Genomic DNA, 26,960 nt, shown 5'->3' on the forward strand with positions numbered 1-26,960 from the left:
TCAAGTTATTCCCACTAACAACATGACTGTATCAAACAGAAAGGTAACTGTTGAGAGAGCAAATCTTACCATATAGGGAAAAAACCAGTTATCAGTGCTAGAAGTATATTGCAGACTCTTATGGACGCTGAAGAGCAGTTCTAAACCTGTCTCGAAGCCAGATTAGGCTCAAAAGGAAAGAAGGAAGAGGCAAAAAATGAGTAATTATTAAGAATTAGGACACAGACTTGTTTTGCTGCTGTTGTGCAAAGGCAAAACCATAGCTATTGTAGAAACATGGATTGCACATGCGACCTACATAAAATGCCCAGGGACAACAGAGAAAATGTTTGGACAAAAATTTGACAAGGGGACTCTGAATAAGAGAACAGAGGAATCTGAATTATTTTATTCCAGTCAATATAGAACTGTACCTTTCAATTCACGCTTTTATAAATAGAGATGATAAATCAATAGTCAGGCTAAAATATATAGCTGGTTTTCAAAGCAACTTTTCTATATTGATGAAATATCCAGAAGGTAAATTTTGACAATGATTAAAAATCCATCCCATTGTGAAGAGCATGCAGTTCATTGGAATATAGCTCTCTGAACATGACTACGTTCCAGACAATTAAAGATTTCCTCTTCTGTTTCTGGAGTGAGCTGTATATTATCTTTGATTGGAGATAAAGGATCTGACTTTCTACAAGAAGGCAGTTTTTTGTACTCTCTGCACAAAAAAAGACAAAATAAAACCCAAGAATGTTATGATGTTTTATATTTCTAACCACAGGCCAGTAAGAACATATGAATTAAAACAAAACAAGACCCCTAACTCCCTCCTCATCTATGAATAAGTACAAAATAAAAATTCGTCATGCAAAGTTTTAAATTCAATTTCAGTACAACTGAACGACTTTACTGAGTGTGACAGAATGATAGCTGTTAGCTTTATTTCTGAAAGACTGTATGTACCCCATCCTACTCTGGGTTGTACATGCTTTCTGAACATTTAAGTCTTCTGAATAAATGTAGGTTTTTATATATCCCATGAGTCTTGACATTAAGACAGAACAGATTTAAGTGCCCCACATGATTTATTTGCTGTCAGGTAACATAACTGTTAAAACATAAGGCTAATTTAGATACATTTTAAAATGAAAAAAATAAGGAGAATACTCAGAGTTAAGTCAGTCCTGGCAGTAAAAAAGCCCTTTTTGTGAAATGTATTAAGAAAAGAATCACATAAAAGCTAATAAACAAGCACTTTACGTACACACAAGTAAGTAATACAAAAATATATATCCCCATTATAAACACCCAGAAGTTACAAACCAAAACCGAATGGATAAAATGCGGATGTTGGGAGACTCATCTTGCAACCATTGGCAGAGAAAAGGAACAGAGTCCCATCTAGGGTCACTCTGTTCTACCTGCCTGTATCCCAGTAAATCAAAATATCTGAATTTTCTCCCTGTGAACAACCCTGGGACGACATTTACAATTACAGGTCAAGCAATACATACACAAACACTTTAATTTCCTCCTTGAAACTGTCATTCTTACCCCGCATCAAGAGGATAATAAAGACTTACAAAAACGTAAATACCAAAAGTAATATTTTTTTAAACAGAAATCACTTGTATGTTTATAATAACCTACCCTAAGGCGTAAACTTGCTAAAATGCATTCATCTGACTTAACACATTATTAACCATTCAGTGAAAAAAATACTTTAAACCTACTCACATGTGGTTTCAGACTAGCAAAAATAATAATTTTATTTAAATAAGACTTATTTATTTAAGAGATTGCTACTTTGAGCTGGTAAAACTTTGCCACCAAGAGTTTTTACCTTAGCCCATGGAAACAGTGCAAGTTAGAATTCCTACAGTTCAGGTTTTACTTTTTTAAAATAATCATTGCCCTTCAAGTTCAAACCTTGAAGATATTTGCAGAAACTTCAAGTTAGACAAGCCATCTGCACAAGGAAAAGCAATAGCATTTTATAATGTGCAAAAATGTCTCTTCCAATCACAGACTTCTGCTAACAGAAATATTTCTTCAATTCACAGTCATCTTGAAAGCAGAGTACTTCTGACAATCAGCCATCTCAAAATGTGAGGGGCGCAGAGCTAAACAGAAGCAACCTTGTATTCAATTAAATTTAGTAATTTCTATGCAGCTCTTGCATTTAGATTAAGAAGTGACTTTTGGTGTTTGATGTCAAACAATGGCGATGATTTTCATATCAATTATGTTAAACTAAATGCCCTAATCAATAAAATTCAACAAATGAATTTTAGCTGAGAGTTTTTCCTGATTAGAAAAAGTAATTCTAAGATATTTACCAAAAGTCATGCTTCACGTTTATATCAAGTTTAGAAAATTATAAATTATACGTGGAAAACATCTATTTTGTGCTATTATCTTTATTGAACTGTATGGAGATATGTAGAGTCTGCTTTGAAAATTGTTTCTTTGGAAAAATAGTATACAGGGTACAAAGTAAAGGGTTAAAGCAACTCACCTTTTAAATTGGAAGCTTTTCCAGAGTTCACTAACAGTAACTTGCAGTCCCAGCTTATTTTCAGCATCACAGTCACTTCTCTTCTGCACAGGTGACAGTTTCCTGCTTAATCCACTTACTTTAGCTGGTACCCATGGTTTGAGCTTTGTTACAATACGCGATCTTGTACTACCGGATTTATGTAAACCAGGAACCTGTGAGATTTTAATATTGCAGCACACATGGTTAAAATGGAAACTTGTAAGCAACAAATATTATACTGCAAAGCTTATAATCAAAAAATAAAGTGCTTTAAATTGTGTCAAGATAATGCAATATGAATTGCCACAACAAGGTATATTTAGATAGCTTCTATAATCTAAAAAGTGGCATCTCAAACACATTAAACATAATGTGCTATAAGAACTGGCAAACCGGTTTCCATAAGTCTTTGTATTCTAATAGGTTGCAAATATATGTTTCTTTGAAAGAAGAAACAGTGAGTGTCTCCAGTTCTAAGAAGATACTATTTTACAGTTGGCTACATAAGATTAGTTAAGGACACCTAGGTTGTAAATAATGCTCTTATTTCCCATTTGGATAATATTAAGAATAAAGTGTTTTGCTAAAAATAATTAATCTTTTCCGTTTTGCTGGATCATCTTTAGAAAATGGCACAGCTCTGCCTACTTCAGGTGCTTCACTAACTAATGCAAAAAGCTCTTCCCTCATCCAGGTATTTCCTATTGACTACCTAACACTTTCGTATTTTAAAATAAAAGATATTGGCACCCTTTTCTTCAAATATAACTCGTAACTTTGTTCTTTCCAAAATGACAGTGTATTTTGCCTCCCCCCCTCAACTTGTTACATATTTTTTTTGCACCTTGAATACTGCCTTCAGTTTTGGGCCCCTCCCTACAAGAAGGACATTGAGGTGTGCAGAGAAGGCCAATGGAGCTGGTGAAGGGTGTGGAACACAAGTCTTATGAGGAGCAGCTGAGGGAGCTAGGGTTGTTTAGCCTGCAGAAAAGGAGGCTCAGGGGAGACCTTACCAGTCTCTACAACTACCTGAAAGAAGATTGTAGCCTGGTGGGGGCTGGTCTCTTCTCCCAGGTAACAAGTGACAGGACAAAAGGAAACGGCCTCAAGTTGCACCAGGGGAGGTTTAGATTGGATGTTAGGAAAAATTTCTTCACAGAAAGGGTTGTAAAGCATTGGAACAGACTGCCCAGGGAAGTGGTAGAATCATCATCCCTGGAGGTGTTCAAAAATCGTGTAGATATGGCACTTCTGGATGTGGTTCAACGGTGAGCATGGTAGTGCTGGGCTGACAGCTAACCGTAAGGATTCTATTATTGAAATTACATTGTTTCTACCTGTTTCTACCACGCAGATCTTGGTATTCCAAGGGGGAAAAAAAAGTGTTTAAACTGTAGACTAAAAATTGGAACAAGAATACTAGGAAAAATAAAAATAAAATCCTAAAACTCCCCCCTTGATAGTATTTTGCCATTTATCTATTACCTCAGCCATTTTGCAAGTGTGAATTCACCCATAGTCCTAGGTTATCTCTGTAGTACTGAATTACATCAGAGTTATAACTTAATTTAGCTACCCCAAAATTAGGCAAAGCTGCATGCTGAACACCCACTAAGAAACTTAAAGCCGGAGCAGAACACTCTTTTCTATTGTCAATATTAGCCTCTTTGCTGAGCTCACAGCAATTGTAAAAATTAATTAGCAATAAAAACCACAGCTGGAATACTACCACAGAAAAAAACCATGAAGTTCTGGGAGTTCAATATCTTATAGGTATTTGTGAGTAAAAAGCTTCTATTAGTTTTGATATTAGAATGGAGTAGGTAGGCACTTCACATTTTGGATTGGAACCACAATAGAAGCTGACAAATTTCTCAGACTGCCTCCCCAGTTATTAAATTTCTCTATAGATCAGCTACATAGCTGATATTCAGCTTACCAAAATCAGAATAAATTATGCTTTAAGTGATTAACTGCTTCTTCCCTAAATCTGGAACTCATTATTCCCTTTTATAGCTATCTTCTACTATACTTAACACCAGCAAACACTTCTCTTGTTTTACCCTTGCAGTAAACAAACCTAAAAGAAAACTGAGCCAAAAGTGGTGCTCTTATCTCTACCTTTGCTCTCCTATGGTCCTACTGGTGCTAGATCTCAAAGGAATCCAAGAGTCTGGGTGGGTCCAAGTTCCAATATGATTGACCTATTGATTATTGCAGTCAAGTTAAGTTTTTGGCCATGCCAGTTTTCTGATGCAATTCTTTATAAGTCTTATTACGAGCATGCAAAGGAAGCAGAGAGAATGCACAGCCAAGGAAATAAGTGGGAGAAATCCTTCTACTAGCTGCTTGCTTTACACAAGCCCTACTATCCTCACAGATTTTCAGCAGTTTTTCTATTATCTGAAGGGCTCCAAGCATGCTGAAATTTTGTTTTTACGTGATGCTTATATTACCTCAGTACTTCCATAATGTGTATTCCCCAATATTTAGTACATTCATTCTCCCAATATAACTTTTACAAGAGCAGAACAAAGTAAAACATTAAATATAGCCTCAAAAACAAAGTAATAAAATTCTGAATCCCAGAATGATTTCATTGCTCAGTCTTATCGAGGAGAAGCAGGAAAAATGTTAATGTTGCAGAACAAAAATGTAAATTTCATCTTAATGAATAAGTTCCTAACAATAACCACAAGATGTCACTATTTTACAAAACACAATATTTTTGTTTGCACAGAAGCTTCTGATTTTTAGTCTGTTTATGAAAAAAAAGTCAGTTAGGCTATGCATGAAAGGATGAAAACATCTTCCTCCAACTTTATCTTTTGGCCAATTCTAATGACACCACATAAGGAGTCAGAGCACTTTTAGCTGTTAAAGTCTTAGAAGTTTTACAAACTAGACAAATGTGTAAAGCTCTTAGAAATGTCACAAAGACAAGGAACATAAGTTTATTCTAACTAAGGTTTTTTATTCTAACCAAGGTTTTTTGCCTTAGCTTGGCTTTTTATTTTATATTTAAGTGTTTGAAATCCCCAAACAAATTGCAATTGTCTTATCAACCATAGGTGGCCTGGTTATATTTCATCTCAGCTTCAATGTAGATGAATAAGAACAGTTTTGTCTTCCCAACATTTGCATTGCTTAAGTCTTTCATTGAGAGTTCCACAAGGAACTAGGAGAAAGCAAAAACTGATTTTCAGATTTTAGTAAAGCTCATAAAATTAAAAGAACTCTTACCTTAGTTTTCATGACTGTATTTTTTTTGTCAGTTTGAACAGCAGAAAATAGCAGAGACAGAGTATGTTTATCATCAGCCAGTTTTGAATTGGAGTCAGATTCCTTCAGGAGAAAATTGATTTGGTTTTAAAACAGGTTGGAGTTTGTTTTTGCAAACACAATATATATTTTCATATCTACAGCTATATACTTTACAAGACAACCTTTTCAGTAGTTCTAAGAACCTATACAAACACCTGGGCTTATTTTTAGCAAACAACACTACGAAGACATCATAGTGTCTTCAGGGACTAACAAAAGCAGAGAACAAAAGCTTGCCTACCAGGGTTTTTTATGACCCACTGTAGTAATAGCAGCAGAAAGACTGAAGACAAACTAAAACCAGACTTTATTCAAGCTAGTATGTCAATGCACATTATATTACAATTATTTTAAGCATTGACAAGAATGAAATATAATCATTCTATGATTCTATTTAGAAACAAGTTTCGTTAGCACAAGCTACATCATCTGTAGGCCATCACTCTGAAGAGAAGACTTCATTGCATAATTTCTTTTATAATTTAAAGTGAAAACAAACGCTACAACAAATGTCTGATTTTCTTACCTTTGCATCTGAACTGTTGTTGGACATTTGTAATATTTCTGAAGACTCCAAACTACATTCTGATGGTTCACAGGACTCATGAGACTGTGATGACTGTTCCAGTTCTATTAAGGGGGAGGACTCTTCCTCCAATTCATCACACACTGCCTCATTCTCTGTTTGAATCCTATTAATCTGATCTTCCTGGGATACAACACAATTGTTTCTCTCTCTGTGAAACTGTTGTGAAAATACAGTATGAGATGAACCAGGGTTTCCTGAATTACTTACGAGGCTGCTAAACCACTGGAAACAACTTTTCTGCATTTCTCTGGGAGGTGTAAAGACAGTCCTGGTTGATTTTTCAGTTTCTGAAAACTGAGAGACATCTTCTGCTACATCTTTTATTTCCTGTTTCTGGCAATCCTGCTCAGCATCTTGAGTTAGATCATCATCATCCTTCTTTGCTCTACTGTCAAACATAATTGCATCGCTGGAGAAAAACCTGAAAAAGAAACAAAAAGGTAGAGGCAGGGGAGAAGAAAGTTACTGCAAATGTATGTTATCTCCAAAATCCAACAGCTGTCTCTATCCATCAATTTTATTTTCAAGGTATATTTGCAGACAAATTATTTTGACAATGGGCAAAGTCCTTGAGGGAGGCATTTAATAAATAACAGTTAAAAAAGGGAGGGAAAAAGCATCTGTAAACATGTCATTTATTGACTGAAACACTAATAAGGTTCTTCACCAGAAAGCAAAACATACAGGAATCCTACAAAATTTAAGAATATATTAATTAATTATCATAAAGCTAAGCAGTAGTGAAATACTTCAGGCACCTCTTATCAAGGAAACTAGAACCTTACTACTTCTCTTCCATGCTATAGCAGCAGCTCCTAAGAGTACTAAGCACAGATTTAGAGAAGAATCTATCGTCACTGACAACTCTTAATATTTGATACAACATAACAAAACTTTCAGCTCAGGAAGGTGTGCTTTAAAATTAAAGAACATCAGTATTAAGACTGCTCTGTAAAATTACACTGCTCTAAAATATTCAAAGTATTTAAGATAATAATCACACAATAATAGACTTAATGGTGATAATGTTTTGTAAAACAAATTTGAGTAGCTGTGGCCAAATGCAACTAAATGAAAAAAAACACAAAAACAAACAAAAAACCCCCCCAAAAACAACAACAACAACCCAACCAGAAACCCTAACAAACCCAAAGTCCAGGTGCAGAGATCAGCAGTATCAACTGAATGGGAGGAGATCAGAATAGGTATTTGTCATACAATATGACCAGTTTGAATTTACCAAAACAAAAAGCTCCGTCAACTTAAGTCAATGTATTGACTAACTGCTTATATATTTGGCAAAGAGCAGTTAGTTTTTTTTTTTTTTGAGATATGTCATATAACCTTTACCTGGGAAAAAATGGCCAGTTCCTAATTAATTTTGTGACCCAGAAGTATTGAATATTATACTGAGAGACTATAAGTAGATCACAAGGCTACAGCATCTCTCCTATGAGAACAGGCTGAGAGAGTTGGGGTTGTTCAGCCTGGAGAAGAAAAGGCTTCAGGGAGACCTTATAGCACCTTCCAATACCTACAGGGTAGCCTACAAAAGAGCTGGAGAGGGACTTTTCACAAGGGCATGTAGTGATAGGACAAGGGGTAATGGCTTCAAACTGAAAGAAGTCAGGTTTAGATTAGATAGTAGGAAGAAATTCTCCACTATGAGTGTAGTGAGGCACTGGAAGAAGTTACCCAGAGAAGCTGGAGATGCCCCGTCACTGGCAGTGTTCAAGACCAGGTTGGATATTGCTCTGAGCAACCTGGTCTATGAAAGGTATCCCTGCCCACTGTAGGGAGGTGGAACTAGATGATCTTTTAGGTCCATTCCAACCCAAACCATTCCATGATTCTATGACTCTGCGAATAGTCTCAGTCTTTACTTCCACAGTAAAAAATTAACATTTTCTGTCTCACAGATAGACAGCCTGCCTAGCACAAAGGATCCTCCATCTTGGCTCAGGTGCATGAAATTACAAAAAGTCTGAGGTAGCATTTTGCTTAGTATTCAGGTTATTTCAGCAACCAGGACAGCAAACAGTATTTTGCTACTTATTAAAACATATGACATAAGCATACCTGCTTCTTGTTCCTGGAACAATTACAGCATCCTTGTCTTTGTTTTTCCTTTGTAAAAAGGAAGCAAATTTATTTCTAACTCTGGGCAGGGAGTTAGAGCTTTCTTGAGTGAGAGAACTTCCTGAAGAATCAAGGCTTTGTATTGCTGAGACACTCTTTTGTGCTTGATCCTCATGATCATCCTCCTTCTTGACTCTTTTTGCTTTTGTAAATGAATATTGCTTCAACAGATCTCCATCTGAGATTTCTTCTAAATCTAGACAATTTAAACATTATTGTAGAAGCACAATACTACAATTAACCAGTGATGAAATAACTAAGCTTTACATATTAAAAATATTGGTAAGGTCTAGTAGGAACATTATTGACATTACAGTTAAAAAGTTGAAAACATTGTTTTCTAGTATATAGCCTTAAAAATAATTTTTTGCAGATGGAGTGAAGACAGAACAACTAAAATGAAACATAATATTTATTTTGGATATGGTGTGGTTTGTTCTTTTTTTTTTTAATGCTTTGAAAGCAAAACTAAATTTGATTTAAAGGCAGGTTGCTAAACTACCTACAAGTTTTGATAAATGAGAGAGTGGGAAGATAGCACGAGTAACAAAGGCCAAAAATAAAGGCCTAGTAGCATAATCAGAAAGCAAAGAAAGCAGAGGAAGAGAAAATACTTAACACATTACATAAAGCACAATGGGAACAAAAAAGTGCCCCTTCTATTAAAAGCCCACAGCTTATTTCAGCACATATAACTTAGGTGAAGTAGAAGACAAGATAGCACAGATCCACTAGAGGAAGTGAAAAAGTTGACATAAAGAATACCTATACAAGGAATATAGGCAACACAGTGTGAGAAGAGTACAGAAAACATTCTTTAAGTTTTCTGTCTGGCAACTAATATCAGTGCTAGGAAAAACACAATGTTTTAATTTCTTCACAAGCCATTATAAGATAGAAATTAAACCCAAAAATATATAAAAATAGAACAGATTGTATTAAAAATAACTTCATATTGAAACCACTTAAGCTTTATAGCAAATTAAAGAAAGTTAAAATCAAGTGCTGTGGAAAGTTGGCCATCACCCTTGATCATTATCTAGGCTTTAATATTATGGCTTCTGAGTCTTGCAGCTTGTTGAAAACAGAATACAGACAGTAACAGTTAAGAGTTAAGCCTCTAAAAGTCTCATACCATCAAGTCCAAGATAAAATCCTTTCTTTTCCCACAACCTTCTACTGTTACTCACATAATTATTTAATAAAAAACATACCACTCCTTGACCTTTTTGCCAAGAGCTCTTTGCCTGGAAGTTTTAGCCCTTTAACGCTGATTATTTTCTCCATGCCTTTGGTTGTTGGTTTGTCTAGTAAATGCATTTTAGGAGGAACAGTATCTTCAGTAGGGCCAAACTTGTATTCTCTGCTCCAAATGCTATTTACATGATTATCACGTCTGTCATTCCAGCCACAACTTCTCTGCTGCACAAGCTACAAAAAAATTAAAAACCAGGACATAGGTTTATGATCTTGCCTTCTACCTATGATTTCTTGATTTAGTATACAAGGACATTTTAACATTTGTACTTCTAGTGACATATTTAACACAAGCCTTTTCTTTTTTGTTCTCACACTTCTCACACTTTTTAAACAAATTCCTTTTTTTAGTGCTGACATGACTTCATTTCAATACGGCGCAAGTGATTAACTGCTCTTCTGAGACAAAAATGAAAGTTTAAGTTTTATTTCTATTTAGAAAACATAATTTAGGATTATACTTTGAAAAAATCCAAATCTCTTTGAGAATTTTCTTTTTAAGTCACTTACTTCTGTCAATAGTATTCAGGACTTACCAAAAAAGTCTGAAAGTAAAACTAAAACATTAAAGTCAAATGTCATGAAAAATGAAGTTTTATCTGCAAAAAAAGTGAAAAAATATGCGTGTGGAAGCATATGGTTTCTGTAATAAAAGAATAGCTTTCACTGGAAATTCATTTGCAAATAACATTGAAACACATTTTTTCACAAATGTTCAGACCCACATGAAATTTTTAATATATAACTTCAGAACAAAGATGTTACCTGTGCAGTGTCAGGGTTATAATTATCAATTTGTTCCATTGTATTGATATCGATGTTGCCAATGGCAATTTGAAAAGCAGTATCATCACCAAAATGTCTGTTTCCATCATCGTAAAGGAAAATATCTGACTATTATATTACATTTCAAGAACTACAGAATGAAAGTTAGAATATCTGTTTCCCATTTTTGTGCTAACAAACATGGCTAGAATATTAACCTAAAGGATTAATACCACTACTTTTGGCTCAATCTGATGTAACAGCAATTGTAATTCATGATTTGCCAAAGGACTGCAGATCTAAGTCAAAATTAAATCCTTCCATTATCAGCAGAAAATTTACCAACTTTCTCTTTTCTTATTTCTGGAAATGCCAGAGATTAAGTGGTTTGAACATATAAAGCTAGTAACTACTTCAATAGTATCCTCTCTTTCTTCATTTTCCTAATCTTTCATGCTGAAATTTATGTGGCACAGATGTGGTAAAATGCTACTTGTTCTACAGGAAGAGATATCTGGTAAAATAGGAAATGCTTAGATTAGAGAACGAATTGAACACAAATTGCAAGAATTAAACAGGCAGAGATTATAACACACTTAAAATAGGCAGAAATTAAAGACAGTCACAAAGTAACTCAAACAGTTTAAATATAACCTGTATTTAACAATTGGCTTTCTAAAGAGGAAAAAAAAAAGGATTAATAACTTCTGCCTAAAATGATGTATCAATGATAGATCACTCAGTTACCCCCTGGCATGCTTTTTAAAGTCATTAAAGTCAGAGCAAAGGATAAAAGAAGAAAACCACTCCAAAATTTTAAGACTGCAGACAAGCCAGGCTTTAGTAAACAGCAGGGGTGCAATGAAAAATCTAAGCACACCACTGATGCAATGAAAAGTGTAAGACACCACATCTGCTCACCCTTATTTCCCCATTCTGTTGTTTCAACACAAAGGATACCGTCCTGCATAACTTAGTGTTTCTGGATCAACATCATCCCCATATGCGTTCAGAGGAACTAATTTTCTCTTGAGAGGATCAAAAACTAACTGATAAAGAAATGTATTATTGGCTCGTGTAAAACCCTGTACGTATTCTTCTGGTACTGTTATATTCGTCTTCAAGTATTGCCCCATTTTCTTAATAACCTGTAACAAAAAAGAAATTGCTCAACTGCTTCATTTAAACAGTTCACACAAACAGTTAAATACATGTCAATTATTAAGTATTTGCAATTAAATGTAGAATGCATGTCCTGTTACAACAAGAAGATTAAACTTAAACAAGGGAAGGAAAGAAAAAGAAATTTTGTACATTATTTTCCCACTCAAGTTGTTTACAATCACATAAATAACGCAATTCAACTCTTTATAAATGCTTCTTGTTCAATAAAGAAGTACAAAGTGTGATTAGAAATACAGAGTGTAAAGGTATATTATTTTAAACTAATGCATATCCAATTTAATTATTCATATTATCAGGACACATAAGCAATGCATGGGTGTTTCTAGAAGAGAGAAAAAGCAATACTAATCAGATTAAACCCTGACATTTTGCTCAGAGATACATGAAAGGAAATAATGATTTATATGGGAAAAGTTCAGAGCTCCCCTTTTACTTCCACAAAAACCAAACCAGTTGCTTTGATGCCTGATTTACATGATACAAACCATTTTAAAAATAAAAATCATAGTTCTTTTTGTACAGCCTGTGAGAGAAAAAAACCCAAAATACACTAAAGCACACAAGTAACTTAAGAAAGAAGATAACACACTAAGTTAATTAGGCTGCATATTTAAATGCTTCTCTGGATTAGATTTACCTGCCTTCAGGACAGACCCATAAGGTATTCTTCTTATTAGCTCTTAAAAACCTCTCTACTTCCTTACTACCTACACAGAAGTTATTCCCACTCTCTTAGACTCTGTATTTTCTAATACTAGATTTGTTTTCATTTCATACATCAGACAAGAAAAAAAAACACCACCCAACCTTATTTTTTGTTTTGCACCACTTCAAACTTTTCTTCCATACTGTTTTTAATATACAAATGTCCATATCCATATGCACATAATCAAATAAGATTCCCAATCCCTGCCCCTCTCCCACACAGGCAATGGGGGGGGGGAAATGCAGAGCCTTACAAGAAAAAAAGCAAAACCAAGTTTACCTTTATAATATCTGGATTGTTGGCTAATTTTAGTAACTTGCACGCTTTAGCTAACCCAATTCCATATATTGATGCGAGGTAGTCACAACCAGAAAGAATACACATGTAGCGGAATTTCTCTTCTGTAAATACATTTCCAAGCTGTTTGCAGTTTCCTAGTCGAGCTTGATCTATCTCTAGTCCATTTCCGAACTTGTCAATTTTCAGAAATACCTGAAAATTAAGAGGAAATGAAAACAACATTTTTCACCCATATAAGATAGTTCCTTGCACTTGTTGGAAACAATAGAGGCGAAGTGCTATTCTCATCTCTTCTGTTTCCCACATTTACTGTAGAAGAGTAAATCCACAAAAACATATTTGGCAACTTCAAACTCTGCTTTTAAGATACCAGCAAGAGGTAAAAGCTGTTAGTATTTTCTTCCATACCTTTTTACATCCAAAAGCTAAAAGATCAGAGTCTTCTGTAATTATAGCTTGAACAATGCCAATCTTATTAAGATAAGCCAACTGAGCATCAGCTTCATAAGGAGCAACAATGCAATCAACTCCCCGGGCTCGTGCAGCCTGTACGTAAACAAGAAGCATACAAGTACTTTGCATCAATTTGCAGTAATTACCTTAAGAGATCTGAAAGCATAAGAACCTCTATGTTACAAAGCCAAAACCATGATCTTTTTAATCACACACCCATCCCGCCCCATTAGAGCCTGATATTTCATATTCAAAACCTCAAGTTTCAAACAGTTTAGATCTACATAGACTAGTTTACAAAAACAGCCTTTCCTGTGTTGGCCTGTAACACTGTGGTTACACTGCATCTGACCACAGGTGCCAGCTTCAAACTCATGCAAATTATATTCTGGACAGAGGAAAACACCAACAGAATAAACTTGACGCTGTTTTGATAAAGATCCTATGACTGCAGTGGAAGCATAGCAAAAAGCTACTAGAACAGTTTTAGGCAGCCGATTTCTTTTTTTTTGCAGTCTATGCTCAGAAACTAGCTGAGGGGAAAAAGAAAAAACTAATAATTGTGATTAGTTTTTGTGCATCAGAAGTAAAACAGAGGTGTTATCAAATTCAATTTATACCAGTAAGAAGAGATGTATTTCAACTGACACATCATTATTATTTATACAACTGGGCATAATAAACTAGAAGTGAAGTTAAAGTTTGTTAACTGTGCTTAACACAGTCCTGTAATATGTAGGACAATTAGAGACTAAGAAGGAAGGAGTGCTTTTCTTGCCTACTTAGAAGAGATAGTGATGTAGCCATAAAAATGCAGACTAAGACATGCTACCTACTGCATATTTTTTTAAAAACTGGCATTATCAATAATTGTTGATAAAGTGTTGACAACTTACTTTAATAACTTCATGAGCCATAGCATGGGTAACGTTTACACTGCGCCCAAAACATTCCCTGGCTTCTGACAGTTTCCCTTCCTGCAACAATTGTTTCCCCTTCAGAAGACTGGCTTGACGCTTCCTAAAAGATAGACAAAAATATCCACCGATTTCAGATTATTTTTCACTTAAAAGAACAAACATCAGAGAGGACTAAGAGAGACAGGTGGCAAAGGGGGGGAAAAAATTGGAACACTACCCAAATCTGGTCTGTTGAGTAATTTTTTTAAACATAAGAATAACTAAGTCATTGTATTGACAAGGTCGGCATGCTCAAATTTATAGTATTTCCTCAGAAAACAGTGACTAACCAGGAACTGAAATCAGCAGTGTGAAAGAAGAAATGCACCCACTCTCAGTTTGCAGTAAAATAGATTTAATGAATTTTGGGAGTATCTGCCATTAGATACTTATTGGTTTAGAGGACAGAAGGAATAATTTACTTAATTTCAAATATCAGAAACTGTTCACTCCATGCTGAAGGGAGCATATGTCTCATGGGAATTTATAAACAACAACCACTAGCGAAAAATTCTCACAGCTTCAGTGAGAAGTTGCATTTCTAGTGACCTGAATCCAAACTTGATACAAGTTTATCTTATTATAGAGAAAGATGAGGAACGTGGTATTAGTTTTAAATAAAATTATATTGGGAAGAAATATTTTTGTTCAGAGATCACAAGGGCAGGCAAACTAAAAGCCTCTAATACATTACAGGAACTAACGCTCAGAGGTTTACTTCCTTCCTCTTATCAAATGGCTTTCATTTACAAAGTGCATTTCTATTTTAGGAATAAAACCTCTAAGAAGTTTAATTTTAAATGTAAATTAAATGAAATCACACTACACTGCAGGGAAGTTTACCAGACCTTACTACCTAGCTGAAGTTTGAGGTTTTTTGACTTTGAAAACCAACTGTAGTGATAAACACACTGCCTTGCTTGCAAATCAATACAGTTCAGTACTTACTCTCGTCGGGCCTTTTCCACTTCCTTCTTAGAGGGTAGGGTGCATCCATCAAATACCAAAATTGGTTTAATTCCAAATGAAAGGAGCATCTCAACAAGTTTCATACAGAAAGCTACATAACTGTATTGACAATAACAAAAGTAAGAATAGAAAGATAAACTTTATTGTCAAGAAGGAGAACTGCAAGTTTAGGACAACTGTTGTTCAAGGATCTTAACAGGCCGTATATTTCCCCAGCATCACAAAAAGAATAAGAACACTTGAATGCTGTTTGGTTGGCTTTGGAGTTTTTTTTATTAGAAAGAGAAACAGTCCACCTTCCAACTCAGAACTGGACTGACTGCTCCTCTCTTCTACACAAAATGAAATAAGAACTCAAGTATAATTCAGTTTGATTCTGCAACATTGGGATTCAACACTGACAAAAACTTGAAAAGTTATAACATGGATTGTCTTTTTAGTTTCAGCAACTCAATTCGTAATGGCCAGGGAAACAGGAGGCAGACAAGCACAGTACATGATCTTGCCCCAGAAAGGCAGACTAAATGCACTTTTGTAGAGCTGAAAGTTATTAAATCTCTCTTTGTAAAACTATCCACTCTACTCTCCAGACAGTGGATACATGCTATGGACAGACATACAAACCCATCTTCCCATATTAAAAATACAGGCACAGCACTGAAAATATTTCAAAAGTCAGAAAAATTCCCCAATCTGTACTAACTGTGAAGATGGTGTATGGGCCAGGAGGCAATCCTCCAGTGCCTTCCAAACCCATCCCCTGGAAAAATACTTGCTGGGAATCCCAGACTTTATTTATTCTCTCAGACTTCTCATCTCCTTACCTGTTATTTCTACAGTTCTGTATAAGACCATCTTATATCAGCAGCACAGAACTAAAACATAATAGCTGTTAAAACACTAAGTGCATCACAATGATGCCCAATAAAAAAAAAAATCAAGTTTTTTTTATTTTAAGGACACTGTTTAAAACAAAAAGAGTAATCTTTTCAGCAGGGGAAGGGAGGGGAAGGAGAGTGGGACTTAGAAGCATTTAGAATGAAAGGATTAAATACATTGAATTTAGAGCTACGGAAAAATAACTATGATTTTGAAAGACAAGCACTTTAGTTATATAATACAGATGAATTTTAAACTGTGAAAGGACGCTAAACTATAGTTTAAGTGCCAGCCTAGGATGATACGTGCATGGAAACAAGATTTGCTCATAAAATATTTATGTATTTAAATTCAAGCATTCCAAAGTTTCCTATAACTATCAATGTTTCTCCTGACAGACAATTTTTTCCTCAACTGAAGTGTATCCCATTCTCAGGACTCTCAGAGACCTCCACAACCTTCAAAGGCAGGTAGCAGGGTTGGATGAAACTCCACAGTTCTTCAAATCAACAGAAGCAGGAGTAAAGATTTGAACCCATCTGCAAAGCATCAAGTCTCTCTTGCCTCCAATCAAACATTTGATGGAGCCAAGGTCTTCTCTTGGTGGTGCCAAGCAATAGGATAAGAGGAAATGAGCAGAAACCGAAATACAGGAATTCCTACTTGGATATAAGAAAAACTACTTTACTGTGTAAGTGACAAAGCACTGGAACAGGTTGCCCAGAGAAGTTTTAGAACCTCTTACTTCTCTGGAGATATTTAAAAGCCATCTGGGTAAGTGCTCTAGGGGACCCTGCATGAGCAGGAGGTCGGACCAGATGACATCCAGTAGTCCCTTCCAACCTTACCCATTCTGTGATTTAAAACTATACCCAATCTAAAATAAGAGCTCAACCCAGTTTTCCAGAGATGGACAAGAACATACACAAACCGAAACTAAGCTTCAGAGTCGAACCTGAAATATGACCACAATTTTTGTTCATTTCCCTTCCTTAGAAATATAAAGGTATACATGAAAAATCTATATTACATTAGAAAAGCTACTCTTACTAAAAATATAATACATTAAGCAAAAAAGTCTTACGCCTTATTCAGAGCACAACCCATCTCTCATAATTCCTCCATATCATTACCTTTGTCACAGCAGTAATTACAAAGTATCATTGCATACAAAAAAAGGTGCCTGAAAATAATACTAAATTTGAAACACGTGAATTGCATGTACAGAATCTCATCTGAGAAATTGGATTATTATCTAGACACGCTAGAAAAAAACTAACTCTCACAGCCATGGGTATATTAACAAAAAATAGTTTAGAGAGTTTTTTCCCCAATGTATACTTGAATATTTATTTTGCACAGTTGGAAAACTATTTACTTATGGCTAAAATTTCCATTTCAAAAGAGTACTAAGGGGACTGAGAATTCAGAAGCAACAGTAAGAAGCGAAGCTGTTATATACTTAGTTTTATTATTATAAACTATTATTATTATAAACTATTAACTTAAACTAGTTAAGAAACATCAAGCTAACAACACTTTATTTTGTAAGAGGGCCGAGACCGAAACATAACGAAGACTTACAGATCCGTGGGCTCTCCTCGGGCCAGCTTTTCAGCGCACGCATAAGCGCCTTTGTGCAGCCAGCAGTAGGTGTCCACAGCGACCGTCAGCCCTTTGTACTTCTTCACGTGGGAAGGCTCGGCAGCCTCCTTGATGAACTGGAGCAGGCCTTGGATCCCCATGGCGCCGCTTGAGCTGCAGAGTGGGGGGAAAGGAGCCTGGATCTTCGCTCACGGCTCGTCGAGTCAGGTCGGATCTGAGATCGCTGGGCTGGGCCAGGGGCACGGAAGGCTTCTGCGGGTGCTCCCCCAAACCTCGGCTGGGGACCGCCTCGCACGCTCGGTGGCTCTGCCTCGGCGCGGGCCGGCACTGCCAGGGGAAGGGGGTGAGAGAAGGGAAGGGGGGACGCAGGGACACGACCAGCGGCCTCGGTCAGTCAGTCGGGCGGTCCCTGGCGGGGCTGCAGCGGCCCCTCCGGCCCAGCCCGGCCCAGCCACTGCGCGTGGCTGCCGCCCGGCACTTTCAAGAAGCGCGCGCTCAGGGCGGTGGCCCCGCCCCCGGCGCGCGGAGACTACGAGCCCCAGCGTGCCCCGCGCGGGAGAGGGGAGCGCCATTACGGCGCGAGCTCCACTCCCCTGTGGGCGGTGTCTGTGCGCTCGGGAGGGGAGCGGAGGGGAGAGTCTGGGGTCTGCTTGGGAGCCGTCGTCACAGTGACCCGAGAATCTGCGGATGGAAATTTGAGATAGGTGCCCAAGATAAGTACACTGAAGTATCTCTAGAACTGCTTCTTTCTCAACACTGACTAAAGGGAGGAAATGGGATCGCTGTGTCTGATGTAAACAACTAACCTTTACACAAAGCAAAATGAGTCTTTTCTATGCACTACAATGGATAAGGATATCTTACAGATTTTTTACTGAACTTCCATACAGTGTCTGGTGGTGCTGCAATTGACATCATGACATTAAAATACTCAGAATGAAAACCAGCACTCTCAACTAGAGCATCAGCTATGGTGACATTAGTAGATCATGAGTCTGGTTTATACCAGTTTTTCCAAAATTTCGGTGAACTCCTCATTACTGCTAATATATTGTCTTCACTGCTTAAAAATTTGATCAGTTTTATTTCACGAAGTTGATTTGGAAGTTTAGTTGGACTATTTAATCAATTTCTTAGAAAGGAAATTTGATTTTTCTCTGATAGATAGCAATATTACATTCACTGTACCCTTTATGTTTCTTTTATTGAAATTTCTATTTATGGACGATATATTATCACAGCTTTTTTTAGCTTATCTAAGAAGCCAGGCTTTACTACCATGAGTAAACTCGTGAACACACTCGTACACACTTGAGAGAAGTCTAAAGAAAGACATCCTTAAAACCATACTTAGTAGCAGAAGAAATATTTTTAAAAACTCCTCATTTATCAGGAAAATATTGTATCAATAGTGTTAATAAAGTTAATAAAAACCTGGTATATCGAGTTAATATTGCAACTGCCATCTTCTTCAGTCATGCCAGCCCGAGAGCACAAGTTCTGTGAGCAGCATCCCACTTACCAACTAATTCTCTTAAACTATTAATGGCCCTGACAGGTACAGAAGAGAGCAGAAGGAATCCCATAATAATTTCCTGCATCAGAATCCTAGGTAATCTCATTAGTCTGGTCACAGTTCTTATCTCTTCACTATGAATGGACACAGCTCTTAGATTCATTTTCCAGAGAAGAGATCTGTGAGGGTAATTCCGGTATTCCCTTCCTGTGCAAATTTACTGCTTCAGGAAGGTCTGTGCCCACCAGCTTCTTCATGACAATAAGGTAGTAAAGGAGTCACAGCTCTGCCAAATCATACTTTGTCAAGCTCATTGAGCTCAATTTAGCATGCTTGACTGAAGGTGCCAAGATTTTCTGACACTATCTTTGATCCTGGGTTTTTGCAGTAAAGGCAAAGAACCACTAATCCATGTGTGACAGTGAACTGCAAAACCAAGCTGCTCGTGAGTGACCCTGTGGAAATGAGTGGAGGCATGATTTTTGTGATCTCCTCCCATCTTACTACTAGTGGAAACGTGCTCTCTGCCATCACGATGCATTGCCAATGTTTGGATTTGGTTATCTGCTGATTATATTAGCTATTCTGAGCTTACCTTTGGTGTGGCTGTGCTGCTTGTGGCAATTTTTTTTGATCCTAAAACCATATGTCAGTATAGACAACAAAAGCATGGTAAGCTCTAGTGTACCAGTGCATATCTTTTTTCCCTTTTTGTGATCTTTCATTTTGAAATATTACATCCGGGGGCGGGTGAAACCTCTGTTCCAGGTGGCTGCAGGGCTCAGCCTGGCCCCTAGAGACTTCTGGGAGAAGAGGGAGGCTCAGCTGGGGCCGAGTGCTGCAATGGGCAGTTCAGTTTCACTTTTGAAGGTGCAGGGCAGGAGAAACTCTCCCTTTCTTTACAGGTAAATCTTCAAGCTAGTCCTGCAGTGATTACTACCAGTTTAAATTATTGTGGATTTTTTTTTAACCTCACAATAATGTAAGTTTGTCTACAATCAGCAGAGGAATTGTAGCCTGTTACAGTTAATTTGTTCCTAATGCACATGGATCTCACCCTTGTGCTGAAGAAGATTAACAGGTAAATTTTCTAGCATATTCCTTCTAGCTGCAGGTGCTTCTGTGCTTCTCTGGGCACCAATCCTTTTGGTTCAAATTGTTTGAAAAGCTGTGTTTTTTGCTATGATGAAGTCCTGAATAGGAGTTCTACCCTGTATTACTGTGACTTAATATTTTTCCTCTGTGTCATGTGAAAGGTGGGAGTTCAGATTTTTGCTCATCAGTCCCCCAGGAAAGTTGAGAGCCTGGTGTCTGACAGTCTGTCAGTGTCTCATAAGGAGACCCTTCACCAACAGATTCACAAGATTGGAGGGTACCCCGACCTCCCTTGTTAGGGGGAACTCAACAAAGCCAGGACCAATCAGCGGGTCCTGCCAAGATGTTATCCTACACTGGCAACTGCAAGGACTCATTTTAACAGTTTATGGAATAACACGTTTTATTAATACAAATTGTGACAGATTAATAAGCTTTGAAGGTTGTTGGTGATAGGGTCTACTGCAAAAATATGTTTTAAAGCAGTCTGCTGGTACATATATTAAGCAAGCACAAGCTTTGATATGAAGCAATCTAATTAATATGCTATGGGGTAAGCACAAGCAAAAGCTCTAGTCCTAAAAGCAGCATTTAACACATGTAGAGCATATTTCTCACTCAAGGCATCCCTCTGGGGGAGGAGAAGATCTCAGCAGTTTCGGTGGAGGTCTTCTCCCACTTTCTCCCTACCCCCAACTTACTTTTACACTATTTTCTTTATGTTTGGGTGGAGTTTAATAGTAATAAATACTTTTTATTTCTGATTGGTGCACCTAATGGGAGGAGGATGGTGGTCATGGTTTGGCACCTGAGGAGGGGGTTTGACATGGTTGTTTGCTTCAGCAGCAGAACATCTTGATTCTCCCTTATCAGACAGGTACTGTACAGTCTTAGTACCACAATGTTCTCCCATTCTGCTGGGATTAGAATGGAGGGGAGCCACGTAGTCTCCACTTCTTTCTGTTTCTCTGAGCAGATGTTTATTGTTGTACTGGGGAGCACGTTGACTTCCGTCCATCCAGGTAGTTGCAGCTGCTTTTTACCTTAAAATTCTGAATTCACGCTAGGTTTAACTCTATCCATCAGCCCACACTCTGCATCCCCTGTATGTTGTCCAGAAAACTCTTTAAACCAATCTGGGGTCACTGAGTTCCTCCAGACTCTCCAAGTCTGTCCAGAGCTTGAGCTGTGTCAAGGTGACTTTCTTCCATTTTGGAAAATTTTATAGAGCTCTCTCCCCATATATTTTTAAGGCATGATCTAGTAGCATTAACAGCTTGATTCAATCATTAACAAGAAATTGCAAAAGGACAAGCAAACTGATGCAGAAAACAGCTGACGAAACAAACAGTTTGGCAGATGGTGGGAAAGGAACAGCTGTGGCATCGTATTTTAAGCGAGAGCCTGAGACAAAGGAAACCTGAGTCCTGGGGCAGGAGAGCAGCTCCTGGGAGTCATTGCTGTTAATTTATTTGACTTGGTGCTGGACCCCACTGCACCTGAGGTAAGCTATTCCTAGACTTACTCTATATGTGCAGTCAGTATTTCTGAGAAAAAGGATTTTGACAGTATTCCTTTCCTCAATGTTTCTGGTAATGCGAACTGTGAACTAGCAAGTCTGTCTCAGGGAAGTCTAGGGAAGTGTGAACTATACAAGACCTTGGGTAAAGTCTTGTTTTAAGCCAAAATCTTGTTTTAGCTCAAGTAAAAGGACCTTTTAACTGAAGTGTTTAAATGAAACCAAAAAATCTTTTGGTCATGCCCTGCAGGAAACTGTAGGTTAGATTCTTGGAGATCTGATTCCAGCTCACAGACTTTTATGGGAGTTTCAGCCCAGAAAGAAGAGGGGAAGATAGATGTTTACTTTTCAGGTACAGGCTCCTCAGAGTGGACCAGCTCAGTGGGCAGCAGAGGTTATCTCTAAAAAGCCAGTAGCACTCCCTCATAGCAGGAAACAAATATTTTGCTGCATTATTTGTGTGATATTGCCCTCTCCCTTTCTTAGAGTAGGTGGCGGATGGGACGGTGCTTCCACACTGCACCCTGCCCTCTCAGTATTACTGGCTGCTGTAATACATGCTCTTAGGTAGATGTTGTGGATAGAGTCTTGCAGATCTTCTTTATTTCTCCTTTGTCTGCTTCTCTTATCCTCTGCATTTCTACAGGTGATGTAATGATAGGGGCAGGACAGACAACAGGGCACCCTCACTCAGATGATGTGATGCAAATGCATGTGTCTATATACTCCTCATTTGGCCTATATTGAGGGTTTTTTTAATTAATGGAGGGGAAAAGTATCCTTTTTTATTCTGCTTTTTACTGATTTTACTGATTCATATTACATCCATCCAACACACTTACACTGATCTTTCTAGAGATGTCATGCCTTCAAACCAGAAAGACCTGTCAGCATCTTGTTGAATTCCAGCTTTCCAAAAAATGGTAAAGTTATTGAGGGCTTAAAAATATCTTATGTCCCTTGAGGAGGACGGAGACTTGCAAACTAAAGAGAACAGAGTCACTACTTAAAGAACTCCCTGTTACCTATCTATAGAAGTCTCAAAATAACAGCCTGGAGTACAGTTAGAGACAGAGCTTGGTAGCTCTCAATTTTTATCTGTCTCCTTATTTTACAGAAGCCCAATGCTGACATAGCTTCTAATTTATACATTGATAATGGAAAGATATTTCCTGTGGGTCAATGAAATAGAGATGTTCTATCAACTTTTGCCAGAATTTTCTTACATTTCGTAGGTGAAAATAGGGTGGCTTTGGTGGGGAAAAAAATTATTTCCAATATTTTACTGGGATTTAGTAATTCTCTGGAATCAGATTAGATGATCGCATATTGTTTTTGCTTTCTGGGGAAATGAGGGAGGCCCAGTAACCTACTATTTCCCTTTCATCAGTTACATCTAGCCATAATAAATGCCCTCCTAATTTCTGTTTCTCATGTAGGTTTTCTTCTTTGTGGTACACGTAATAAAATTACAATAGTTTAATCAGTAACTAATAATTCCAGCAGCAGCTGAACAGTCTCTCATGTGTTCCCGGATGTAAGTGATCTATAATCTGTCTTTTGCTTTTTTGTAGGTACTGATATATTCCACATTCCTTCCAGCAGCAAATGAAAAATATGTATCTCTTCCTCCTTTCCATTTCATCTTTGCTTTTGAAAGTTAGTGGCACCAAAGATGTTGTATTCGGTCATAATAATTTCACAGAATATCAAGTGGGCAACATGAACCTGATTCTCTCTGTCCCACATGGTGGGTCAATGGAACCTAAAGACATCCCTGATCGAGAGGCTGCCTGTTGGGATGCAAAGTTATCCTCCTGTATTTTCTCTCATGACTGTCCTCCTGGAAGTATTCAAAATTATAAGAAATGCAAAGTGTCTACCAACCAAGACAGGTATACTATAGAGGTGGCTCAGACTCTTGCTGAAGAAATCAACAATATTACTGATGGCTTCTTCCCACATATCATTATAAACCACCTACAGAGGTTCAAGATGGATGCTAACAGGGAAAAGGAAGAAGCCTCCTTTGGAATTCCCCAAGCAGAACAGGCCTGGGAGGACTATATGGGATTTTTGACCACTGCAAAATCACAGATGTCAGGGGGCCTGATTCTGGATATCCATGGACAAGCACATCCTGAAAGGTGGATAGAACTAGGTTACACACTTTCTAAATCTTCCCTTAACTCAGGTGTTTTTTCTGCATCATGTTCCTCAATTAGCCATCTGTCCAATCAGCTAGTCAACGTGTCTTCTGAGACCTTGGTTTCAGGGAACAGAAGTTTGGGTAAATATATTGAAGAACAAAATAACAGTTATGTTTGTGTGCCTTCTCCATCCAATCCTAGCCCAAATAATGGGAGCTATTATAGTGGTGGATACATAACAAAGACGTTTGGTTCCCGTAGTTCTGGCACCGTTGATGCCATTCAGCTTGAACTACCCCAGTGGGTGAGGGCAGCTGAAGAGCGTCCCAGATTTTGTAAAGCACTGGCAAGGGCTGTAATGAAATTCTGGCAAACTAACTACTGTAGCCAGTACAAGCATGAATTTCTGCCATGCTGAAAGAGGTTGTGTTGTTAAGGTACCTTTCCTTAATTCAGTAATGATCTGAATTAACAGAACAACTCATTCACCTGGAACATTTAAGCCTGCAATATAATTGTGGATGCCGGTGGAAAGAAACTAACCTGCAAAGGAATACAGAGACATTGACATAGAGAAAATCCACAGCTAATACCAACAAGTCCATTAACACACAGCTTTGTACTAGATCCAGCATTGAAAAGACTGCTATAAGTGGGTTTATTTGGAAGTATTTCTGTGTTTAATTTCTTTCCAGTGTCATCCTCTATTCTCTCGCACATAATAAACAACTAATCCTCTAATGAATTCTGTGCAGTGCTTTAGTGGATTATCTGTTCAAAGAAATAAATGCCTCTGCTTTTCTTTTGACACTTAAGAAAGACAGCTGGATAATATTATTGTGTAAAATATTTGAGGCCAGGATTGGTTTCCATTTGGTGTTTATAAAGGCCTAGGAGTTGGAACTCAAGTAAACAGTAATGCTGAGCGATGACATGCAGTCTGAACTACTCAGGTTTTGTTAGTTTAATGAATTAGGGAACAAAAATCTGAGAACACAGCACTGTAAATTTGTCACAGTTTAAATAGCAAGGTAGTGACTGGATGGAAGGCTGATAAAGATAGCACATACACATCGTTCATTTTTGACAGTTTTAGTTACAGCACGATTCCCTCCTGATAGCCGGTCCATTGATTTGAATCAGCATAGGATTAAACACTTGATTGTTACTGGGAATAGTACTACATCATGGATAGGTTTTTCTGCACAGTGGAGAATATAGAGGCATGAATAGCCATGAGTACAAATCAGCTCTTGGAAAACACAGGCAATTGATAAGGAAAACCAAAGGGAGCAGAAAGCAAGACTGAAAAGAGTAACGTTTGAAAATTAAGAATCTATGAAATCGTAGCAGTGCTAAAAGTTTGGTAAAAAGAAAACAATAAGTAAATAGTTCTGAGAAGTAAATAGTGAATTAATAAACTGAAGAGAAGTGGGAGATCTGCATCTTGCAACCACAGTAAAATAGTTTAGGTCTAACTATTAATAGGGACAATATCAAAGAGAAATTATTGCACAATGATAAAACATAACACAAAAGAGCATCAAAAGAAATGGGTAAGGAGCTCTCTGAACCTGACCATTTTTATTCTTTGAAGACTAGGAAATTTTCAGGTAACTGGAAGAAAGCTGATGTTGCTGTTTCAAAGGGAAATAGGACTCAGAATTCTAGGAATGTTACCTTTCATACACTAACTGCTAAATCATGGGTTGGATGAAGGGAACATAAATAGTAAATGGAAGATTACACTTTTTCTGGTGCCACTTGGTTTGTCAGACAAAGCTGATTTTAGTTTTAATCACAATGTTAGTTAATGCAGTGGGCTGACCCTGGCAGACAGCAAGTACTTTCCCAGTTGCTTGTGTGCTTCCTTACTTCTTCCGGTAGGACGGGGGAAGAGATTTGGAAAAGCAAAAGCGAGAAAACTCATAGGCCACAGTGAAGGCAGTTTAATAGGTGAAGCAAAGCTGCATGTCCAAGCAAAGCAAAATAAGGAATTCAACCACTACTTCCCATCAGCAGACAGATGTTTAGCCACTTCCTGGGAAGCAGGGCCTTAGCATGCATAATGAATGGTTACTTGGGAAGACAGACACTATAACCATGAACATCTTGGTTTCCTCCTCCATTCTGTGAGCTCTTATTGCTAAGAGCTTATTCCATATGGTATGGAATAGTTCTGGTCAGTTTAGGTCAGCTGTCCCAGCTGTGTCCCTTCCCAGCTTCTTGTGCATCCCCAGCCTACTCACTGGGTGTGGGGAAAAATGCACCTTGTTGCTGTGCAGGCATTGCTCAGTGATAGCCAAAACACCGGTGTCTTATCAACATTATTTAATCACAAATCCAGGACACAGAACCATACAGGCTACTATGAAGAAAATTACATTAATCTCAGCCAGACCTAGTACAGCTGATCACAATAAGTTTAAATATACTCCCACAAGATATTTTGCTAAAGAAAAAATGCAGTTACTCCTAAATCTATCTTAGCCCTATAACAAGTTGGAGACAGGTAAAACATTGCAAATCATCATATATTCTGCTCATGAGAAGAATGTCTTTTCAAGAAAGACAGCAGATCAAACACCATTCAATGCCAGTGATATAGAAAACCTGCTATTTTCCTCAAAATAGTAGGTAACAATGGCACTATTTATATGGATTAAGTACTCACTAAAGTGACACACTAGGCAAGGAGTGGTACCTTTAGCGAAAGGACAATAGAATATGTATTCTGTGTATGTATTCATGTCGTGATACTGTCCTGGAATGCTGAAATGCCAGGAAGGATTGAGGAATCATGATGGATAATTAATTGAATATGAGCTCAGCAGGCACACTTCTGGCTTAGAGGATGAACATGTTCTTTGAAAGCATAAGCAAGAAACTAACAGGCAGAAACAGCAGGGTATATTAACTCTTCTTTTGAGTATATTATTCTTGTAGGATTATGAGTAAAAAATGGATTTCTAAGGCAGAAACTTAGCAAAAAGATAACCACTGTGATGAAAAGTCTA

At 37.5% G+C, this 26,960-nt stretch overlaps 2 protein-coding genes across 12 annotated transcripts; one reads left to right on the plus strand and one right to left on the minus strand.

The window, feature by feature from the left end:
* Positions 1–360: 360 nt before the first annotated feature.
* On the minus strand, positions 361–18,092 carry EXO1 (exonuclease 1). Of its 2 annotated transcripts, XM_027684303.1 has the most exons (14): positions 17,643–18,092; positions 15,159–15,278; positions 14,148–14,271; positions 13,207–13,344; positions 12,778–12,990; positions 11,568–11,755; positions 10,608–10,704; positions 9,800–10,016; positions 8,526–8,781; positions 6,654–6,867; positions 6,384–6,566; positions 5,777–5,878; positions 2,513–2,706; positions 361–712 (listed from the first exon to the last, which is right to left on the minus strand). In XM_027684303.1, exons 1-14 carry the CDS (start codon positions 17,801–17,803, stop codon positions 571–573), a joined length of 2,349 nt encoding a protein of 782 aa, XP_027540104.1. In that variant the 5' UTR covers positions 17,804–18,092; the 3' UTR covers positions 361–570. The 2 variants fall into 2 exon arrangements, with proteins under 2 accessions (XP_027540104.1, XP_027540094.1); XM_027684293.1 differs by having other exon boundaries at positions 6,384–6,867.
* A 160-nt stretch (positions 18,093–18,252) lies between these two features.
* Positions 18,253–24,684, plus strand: LOC113968079. 10 transcript variants are annotated; one of them, XM_027684330.1, is made up of 5 exons: positions 18,253–18,390; positions 19,222–19,275; positions 21,626–21,778; positions 22,280–22,360; positions 23,368–24,684. In XM_027684330.1, exon 5 carries the CDS (start codon positions 23,402–23,404, stop codon positions 24,359–24,361), a length of 960 nt encoding a protein of 319 aa, XP_027540131.1. In that variant the 5' UTR covers positions 18,253–18,390; positions 19,222–19,275; positions 21,626–21,778; positions 22,280–22,360; positions 23,368–23,401; the 3' UTR covers positions 24,362–24,684. The 10 variants fall into 10 exon arrangements, with proteins under 10 accessions (XP_027540131.1, XP_027540138.1, XP_027540121.1 ...); XM_027684337.1 differs by having other exon boundaries at positions 22,285–22,360; XM_027684320.1 differs by lacking the exon at positions 22,280–22,360.
* The last annotated feature ends 2,276 nt before the right edge of the window (positions 24,685–26,960 follow it).

Source organism: Neopelma chrysocephalum, unplaced genomic scaffold (genome assembly GCF_003984885.1).
Source record: "Neopelma chrysocephalum unplaced genomic scaffold, ASM398488v2 Primary Assembly neopelma1_23, whole genome shotgun sequence".
NCBI classification, from domain to species: Eukaryota; Metazoa; Chordata; class Aves; order Passeriformes; family Pipridae; genus Neopelma; species Neopelma chrysocephalum.

Bases quoted from the DNA above. Each gene is read 5' to 3' on its own strand.
- EXO1 (XM_027684293.1), bottom strand. From the start codon at position 17,803: ATGGGGATCCAAGGCCTGCTCCAGTTCATCAAGGAGGCTGCCGAGCCT. The intron at 15,279-17,642 runs GTAAGTCTTCGT...TTGTCAATACAG, and splicing joins CGAGGAGAGCCCACGGATCT to TTATGTAGCTTTCTGTATGA. The intron at 14,272-15,158 runs GTAAGTACTGAA...TCTATCTTTTAG, and splicing joins GTGGAAAAGGCCCGACGAGA to GAAGCGTCAAGCCAGTCTTC.
- LOC113968079 (XM_027684330.1), top strand. From the start codon at position 23,402: ATGAAAAATATGTATCTCTTCCTCCTTTCCATTTCATCTTTGCTTTTG.